This window comes from Pygoscelis adeliae, unplaced genomic scaffold, assembly GCF_000699105.1.
Source record: "Pygoscelis adeliae isolate BGI_AS28 unplaced genomic scaffold, ASM69910v1 Scaffold71, whole genome shotgun sequence".
Lineage (NCBI taxonomy): Eukaryota > Metazoa > Chordata > Aves > Sphenisciformes > Spheniscidae > Pygoscelis > Pygoscelis adeliae.
The window spans coordinates 5,466,221-5,473,993 of record NW_008824356.1 but is presented as its reverse complement, the minus strand read 5'-3'; the positions used below and the strand labels follow the sequence as shown (position 1 = coordinate 5,473,993).

Below are 7,773 nucleotides of genomic sequence, written 5' to 3'. Positions count from 1 at the left end.
GTTACTTTTGGATTTCCCTCATCAGAGCATCTTTATATGAAAATTTCTTAGCCATGAAAAATTATTTATATTTCAGGACAACCCCTTGAAGTGGATTTTAAAGCTGGAGGGAAATCTCCTTTACACAGATTGACACAAGTACTAAAAAGGTTACAGGATCCTGTAGCCAAAGGTATCTGTGAAGGTTGGAAGTCACTCAACCAGAGGTGGAGGCAGGGCCCAAATTAAATGCAGTGGTACAGTCCATCAAACAGAGCCTAACATCTCTGGCTTCCCTACTGATTTCAAGAAACTCAACTTCTGACACTCTTGGAACATACTCTGCCTTTATGATGAATGACTACATGTAATTCCTTTATGTTCTGTAAGGACTGAAGAACATGCCTTGGCACAAGCTTGGTTTTCTCAAAGCCCACCCAATAAACATAAATGCTAGGGATGATGCTGGCAATGATAATCCAGCTTTCTGATTTCTAGAGGATGGCAACAGGCCTCAATGACAAGCAAGGCCATAATGAATGCGTGGTGGAAATTGGCCTGGAAGGTGTGCAGAAGGCACATTAGAAAATTATTGTGAAAAGAATAATTCCGTGATGCCTTTTCTCTCCCACACTGGATCAGAGGTCCGAGGAGTAGGTGGACAAAAGGTGAAGGTTGCCAGCGAAAAGTGGGTACTCAGGGATCTACTGGATCTTCCAGCCATGCAGTTCCTGCAGAGACTTCAGAGGATGTTTAGGCTCACTTTAAATGGGAAGTACCTAAGCTCACAGGATCATAGGATGTCCCTTGCTCTCAAACTCACAGCATTGCGATTTGTGCCTCTAAATCTCGTCATTGCACTTAGAAGGCCTAGCTAGTGCAGCTCTTAGGTGGCTCTATCACATTTTGATTGATAGGATTAAGGTCTAGAAGAGATGTCAGAAGATCTCCCAGTCTATCCCACACAACCTTTCACAACAGACATTGCAGGGAAGATTACAAGATCTTTGTTGGTGGAGGGAGAATGTTTTATATTGGGTTCAATACCCAAACTGCTTTAGTGGAGGTCTTCAGAAGTCAGATAGTTCTATCATTAGACCAAACGGCAAGACTCGAATGGCTGGCAGAACCCCTCACTTCTTCTGGGTCACACCTGGATGCAACGCACAGCTGGAGACACACCGTGCAGAGCAGGCTGGCAAGGGCTGCTGCGTTGGACAAAGGCAGTGATGTTCCCCTATACAGCAGGGAAGGCTGCTAGCCCTCTGCTGGCATCTATAGCTTTCTACATCCCAGGAGCCACCAGAAAGCAGGACCCAGCATACAGCTTATAAATGCAGTGGATTAGTTTATTACTGTAGGTTAGATACACAATTATTTTGATACCCTAAACCCTTATGAATCTGTCCTGGTTTCAGCAGAGATAGAGTTAATTTCCTTCCTAGTAGCTGGTACCGTGCTGTGTTTTGGATTTAGGGTGAGAACAACGTTGATAACACATGGATGGTTTAGTTGTTGCTAAGCAGTGCTTACACTAGTCAAGGACTTTTCAGCTTCCCATGCTCTACCGACTGAGAAGGCTGGAGGTGCATGGGGGGCAAGGAGGGGGGCACAGCCAGGACAGCTGACCCAAACTGGCCAAAGGGATATTCCATACCATGTGACGTCATGCTCAGCATATAAAACTGGGGAAGAAGGAGGAAGGGGGGGACGTTCCGAGTGATGGCGTTTGTCTTCCCAAGTAACCGTTACGCGTGATGGAGCCCTGCTTTCCTGGAGATGGCTGAACACCTGCCTGCCCATGGGAAGGAGTGAATGAATTCCTTGTTTTGCTTTGCTTGCGTGCACGGCTTTTGCTTTACCTATTAAACTGCCTTTATTTCAACCCATGAGTTTTCTCACTTTTCCCCTTCCAATTCTCTCCCCCATCCCACTGGGGGGGAGTGAGTGAGTGGCTGTGTGGTGCTTAGTTGCCGGCTGAGGTTAAACCACAACAGAATCTTTCCTATAACATTTCCTGTGTAAAGATATGGGGACACATACAGTGATGGACAACTACATTTGTAACAGTGCAGCATGCAGGCTCTGCAGCATTCAAAATTTTGCAAAAATTACCTTCCTCTACACAAAACATGATCATGTAGTTGCACAATCTAAAATCTCATCTAGAGAAGACTGAAGACCTCAGAACCACGAAAGCTGTGCAGGGGATAACTTTGAGCACCAAACCTATCCTCTTCAAAGTTTAAGGCCTTTCAAAAGCATAACTCAAGGAAGGGAAATAATGCTTTGCTCCCCTTCAGCACATCACATCTGTAGCTCTCGGAAAACTTCGCTGTGGATGCATCACCTACATCTGTTTTAGATGGGGGCACAAAGATTTAAGGTGATTTGCCTGTGGCCCTGCCAGGGGCAGGGCTGTTGTTCCTGACTGCCAGTCTGACACCTTCCAACCTTGGCTGCAAGGGCTTGCCCAACAGCAGCTTCAACTATCACCTCTTTACTGATCTAATCTCCCTGTTCAAAGCCTGGCTTTAACACAGAGATGGCTTTAATTTAACCCTGTTCAGTTCAGGTGTGATGTTTGTATGGCTGAATCATATAGGTCTGAACTGCAAAGAGTACATGGGAGGGCATGGCTGAAGTGCTAATATTCACAGCTGCCTTCTTGCAGCAAGAAAAGGGCGTAAAAAGGAGTGCGCAGCATGGAAGAGCACTTGCACCCATGGTACCTCAGATGTGCCAGTTGTTGGTTAGTGCACACCCCTCGAGACACAGGGCGGTTATGCTACCTCTGCATGGCCTTCTGCAAACAGGTATCAAGTTGCTCTGCCCCATGCTCTGATCTGGCCGGATGAGAACCAGCTCTAATCCAAAAGCTGTGTAACTGTGGTTAGCCTGCTGCGCTGCTCAAGCACCTAAGCCCAGCTCTCAACCTTTGCTTGTGAAAAGCTGTGGAGATACAGATGGTTGCGAGGAAAGCCGTGCATAGGCTCTGTTTGCTCTGTCATCGGAGCAAACCCACCTCATCCCTCTGCCATGCACCAGGCACGCACATGGGACATGAAGATCTCTTCACTCAGCTCAGAATAAAAGAAGTGAAAAAAGAGCCAGCTAGACTCAAAACTCAGCCACAGTCTAGATTTACATCCCCAGTCCAGATCAGGGTCACAGATTAACCCCAAATACCAACAGCTCTAAGTATATAAGCCCTTCTTACTCAGCATCCTCCAGCCTCCATCTCAGTGAGTCATACCAGTTCATGCCAATGACACAAAAAAAGTTTTCATCTCTTAATGCTTGCAGCTGGCATTAATTAATAATTAAAGAGTACTGGAAATATGCAGAGCTCACTGCTGAACTCAGGCATGTTCCTCTTCTTCCTCCCACTCACACTGCAGCAAAAAAGACAAAACCAGGACAAGTCCTGGGGACCAGGGCACCATACCATCACTGTTGTGAGAGGAGAAAAGTTGATTGCGTCTTAGGAAAGAGTACAGAACTGGTGCAGGAGTTGGGAGGAACGTGCACGCTGTCTGCATGGATGTCTCTGAAGCAGTAGGATTCTCAGCAGCTGGCATCTGCAACCTCAGCTGCAAGAAAAATTATGGTCTTTTGTAGTAACCTTAATGCACTGGTTGTAACCCTGCCCTGGCAAGAAATGAATATACATTCCCTACTGTTTAGTTGGGTAGATTTTTTATTAACCTAAAAAACTTACGTATACACATGTTGCTGCCTCACTGCTCAAATCCCCTGCAGATCATTAATCAATAAAGTGGCAACAACACAGCAGAAGAAAAACCCAGAAAAAGCGGGCACAGTGCTGTTTGCTAGGAGAAAGTCTTGCCATTTCATGCCATGCTTTGCTGCTTCTCTTCTCGCCAGCTTTTGATTCATAAAAATACTTTGTCTCTTAGCAGTGATTCCTGATCTTCTTTGATTTCTGTGTGCTGAACTACTAGCATCCAGGCAGCATTCTTGTATGACAAGCGCTGCTTTGGACACTATGATCATTGTAAGAGGCAGAGAGAGGGTCTCTTTTGTGGGCTGCTGCTTTGGTTCAGTATGCAGGAAATTATCCTCTTGCTGATGCAGGCTGGCAGCACTAACAGAAGTGACTTCTGCGATGGGATTTGCAAAACAAGTGCATGAATACTTTGGAGCCACAGCAAAGCAGGAAACAGAGCTGCTTAGTCTGTCCTGTGCCAAATTGAAGACGTGCCTCTACTTCTCTTCTGACTCCATGCATACTGTGCTTGGGTATTACCCCTTCTTCCGTCCCTCAAGAGAGAAAATTCACTTGTGAATCAATTTAGAGGGAGGGCATCATAGTGATAACAGCTGGGATCATAACAGCCCCATACACTTGGATGAACGCACCTTCCCCTGGACCGGCTGGCTCTGTCTCTCCCCACCTTCGCACCTGGCACATTGGGAGCCTGCAGCTGAGCTGAGGAGGATGAAGCAGAAAGGGAATACTGGGCATAAAAGATTGCCCTGGGTTTCCAATCTGGGGAGATACGTTAAGCTTAAGTCAGCACCAAATGTCATATCTTTATTTATCTTACCATAGAAGCAGCCCTGAAATGCTGATACTGAGTGCTTTTAAAGCGCTGAGCCTGTGCTTTTAGGGGGATGGAAAGGGAGAAAGTTACTGCACCCTCCATGTTTTGTGACTTGCTGTCCTTCTGCACAGAGTTGCCAGCACGCCTTAATCCATAGGAGGTACTGAGATTCAGTGAAAACCATAAAGGAAAACGTAATTCTCATGTTCCCTGGTTCCCGTCTCCACCCTCTGATTGTATCAACAGATGTTTGCCACACGCCTCTGTTTTGTCTGCAGAGAAGACACCAGCCAGCAAGTAAATGTGGAGGCAATAGTCACTAAGGCTTGAAAAGCACCCACGGCAGCTGCCTCCCAGTGCCACCTTCCACCTGCCCTTGCTGCTTTTCCAGCCCCAAACCATTGGGCTTTTGGCTGGCTTTGCCCAGTATGCATCCATAGCAGAGCCCCCAGGACAAGACTGCTGGGCAGAAATCCAGCCCCAGTGCTTCTACAAAAGACTTCCTGGGTATCAAAACACTGAAAGCCACTGTTCTCGTCTCAGTGAATATGATTATAGTTCATCAGGGCTGCAGCCAGGTCTATGTTTATTTAAACAAGTAGCTGTTACTCCTCCACCTATGATGCTTCCCGGTGCTCAGTCCCCACATCCAGCCCAGCACTACCTGCACACAGCTCTGCAAGCCCCACAGGAACTGGAGAAGGTGGGGGACACCAAGCCAAGCTCCCCACACCCTCGCGCAGCAATGGAAACGCACTGGGACCACAATGCAGAACTGGCCCCTGGCCCAAGCTATGAGATCCTTGACCAAGGGAGACCACAGCCTCACGGTTCCACTCAGACGTGGACATCCCCCTTCAGGCAGCCTTACCCAACCCTTGCCTTCACACACATTAGCCTTGAGCCTCCCAGTTCTTTCTCTGGTCTGTGGCAACAGCCAGGCTAACCTTCAAGCCAGCTCTGCCGTAAGGGAGCACAAAGAGGAGGGTGCCGAGAAGTGCAGTTGCAGGCTGGGAAAGCTCAGCCTTTGCCCAGCAGAGGCCAGCACAAACGCAGTATTTCGGCAGGCCGTGCTTGCAGGGAAGAGTTGTCTCTCTGCCTGGCCTTCCCCAGCTCGAAAAGAGCCTCTCAGCCTCCTGTGAGCCCTCATCTCTTTACTGCTTTAAGAGAGCTTTTCGGTGAGGGACTATGTAGTGCAACAGAAAGGCACTGACGTCCTACTTGGGTAGGGACAAGCTGCCACAGGCCCAGCCATCACCCAATTTCTCCACTTGCCCAGAAGTATCTGTTACCTTGGAGCAGCAAGTAACAAGGTGCTCCTGAAGGCTGGGCATGGCCAGATAATACTGACACAACACTTTAGAAATGCCAGATGCCCTGGAAATGAAGTTCAAAAGGAATTGCATTGTGGGTAGGAGCAGCTAATCGAAAGCAATCAGGGATGATTGCCCTGGCCACCACCCTGCCCTTTGCTCCTCATTTGAGCTCATTAACAGTTCATTTGCTGACAACAGTGAGGGCCACACCAGAGGACAGGCACTTGGCTACTTAGAAATCAAAACTAGTTGCCTGAGGAGCCTTGAGTAGAGGCCAGGAGCCTGGGAAAGAGAAGCAAGAGACAGCACCGGTATGGAAGTGAAGGAATCTCCTCACATAGCCTGAACAAGCACCTTGTGCAGGTCTGCAAATAGCTTCAGAAAAAGATCTTTTTCTCAGCGACTGGTTAAAAGGGCTGGTGGCCCTGAAAGGATATGTTGTCCCTTGTTGCTCGGGTGCTAAGGATGGTCTCCCAGGGGAACCATTCTTCATAACAAAGAGACCACATCCAAGACACCTAACAATCACCAGAAGCAACCGAGATGTCAAAAACCGCTTGAACCATGCAGATCATCTTCTGCGATCAGGTTTTTGAGGGCAAGACTAGGGCAAAGACAAGTCAGATTGGAAGATGCGTCCCTTAGCACCAACATACACCTGGTGTTTGGCCAAAACGGCTGAGCACAACACTGCTTGGAGGCCTTCCAGCTCACAGCCAGCCATGCAGAGGAAGGGCACCTTAACTGATGATGCCAAGACTATTGTTTAGGTTCTGGAGAGGATGTTGTTGCGAACCCGTCTCCCAGTCTCACCACTTACCACTTATTTTCGTTCTGAGTCGCAGTAATAAGTCTGAGACATTACCAGCGAGTAGTCTAGCAATTCTGCGGGCATTACGCGGAACCCCACCCAGCCTGCAGTATCTCAGACTTTGACAGCTCTGCAACAAAAATATTGGCTTCATGTCTGTGTGGGCATAGGTGATACATGTACATCAGGGCAGGACCTTCTCCATCTGCAGCTAAAACCAAACTTAACATTTTATAGCCATGAGAAAACACAAAGGCTTGCAGCAAGGATGGAGATTTCTCATTATTGTGGGCAATACTGTGTTTTAAGTCAGTGCAAACTTTGCTGGGGCTCTGTTGCATCCTTCAGTGAGGAGCATGAGCCTGCAGTGCCCTGCACAGCAAACCCCAAGCAAGGTAGCAGTAGCTTTTTTCTCTAATTCTGTGTAACCCAGGAAGCATTGGAGCATCAGAGCCCTAAGGAACAGCGAGTGAAAAATCCGGGAGCAAACCCACCAGAAGCTGAAGGAGCAGAAGTGGAGCCTGTAAAACCAAGATCCTCTAGAGCTGCAGCCAGTTGTCTCTCCAAGGCTTAAAGAGCCAAATGCCAAAGAAATGCAGTTTGGGAAGGGCCTTTGTAGCCTGGGTGGCTCAAAGCATGGCCTTTGCGGGGGATCAGCAGCTCTGGTTGGTGTATCAATGGATGGAGTGAAGCCTACTCGAAAATCCTCAGGTGGAGGGGGGTGGTATAAGACACACTGAAATTGCTCCTGCTGCTTTTTTGTGAACATGGTTAGAATCTTTTTGCTGCCTGTAGATGTATTCTGCATGTCCTGTATGCAGAAACCCAGCTGGAATAACCACCATCCTCCCCTATGTGTGAGCATTTCCCTTCGGGGCGGTGGGCAGAGCTGCACGGACAAGGGCCAGTGCAATCACCCATTGCCTCAGCACTATGCTGGCACAGAAGGTGGAGGCAGGAGGTTCACAACCCTCCTAACAGGCCATGGCAGGAGAAAACACGGAGCTACCTGAACCTTTCCTGAGGACAGCTCGCTGAGGCATGGCAGTGTTTGGTTATCATCCTGCTAGTGTGAACCAGAGAGAGAAAATGGGCTCAG

General features: G+C 48.1%; 1 protein-coding gene across 1 annotated transcript in view; it reads right to left on the bottom strand.

The window, feature by feature from the left end:
- FLVCR2 (feline leukemia virus subgroup C cellular receptor family, member 2) overlaps positions 1–6,758 on the bottom strand; it is a 42,460-nt gene extending 35,702 nt beyond the window's left edge. Inside the window, exon 1 of the mRNA XM_009319494.1 lies at positions 6,729–6,758. Within this exon, the coding sequence (XP_009317769.1) occupies positions 6,729–6,758 (30 nt within the window). The remainder of the gene's footprint in view (positions 1–6,728) is intronic.
- Positions 6,759–7,773: the final 1,015 nt, after the last annotated feature.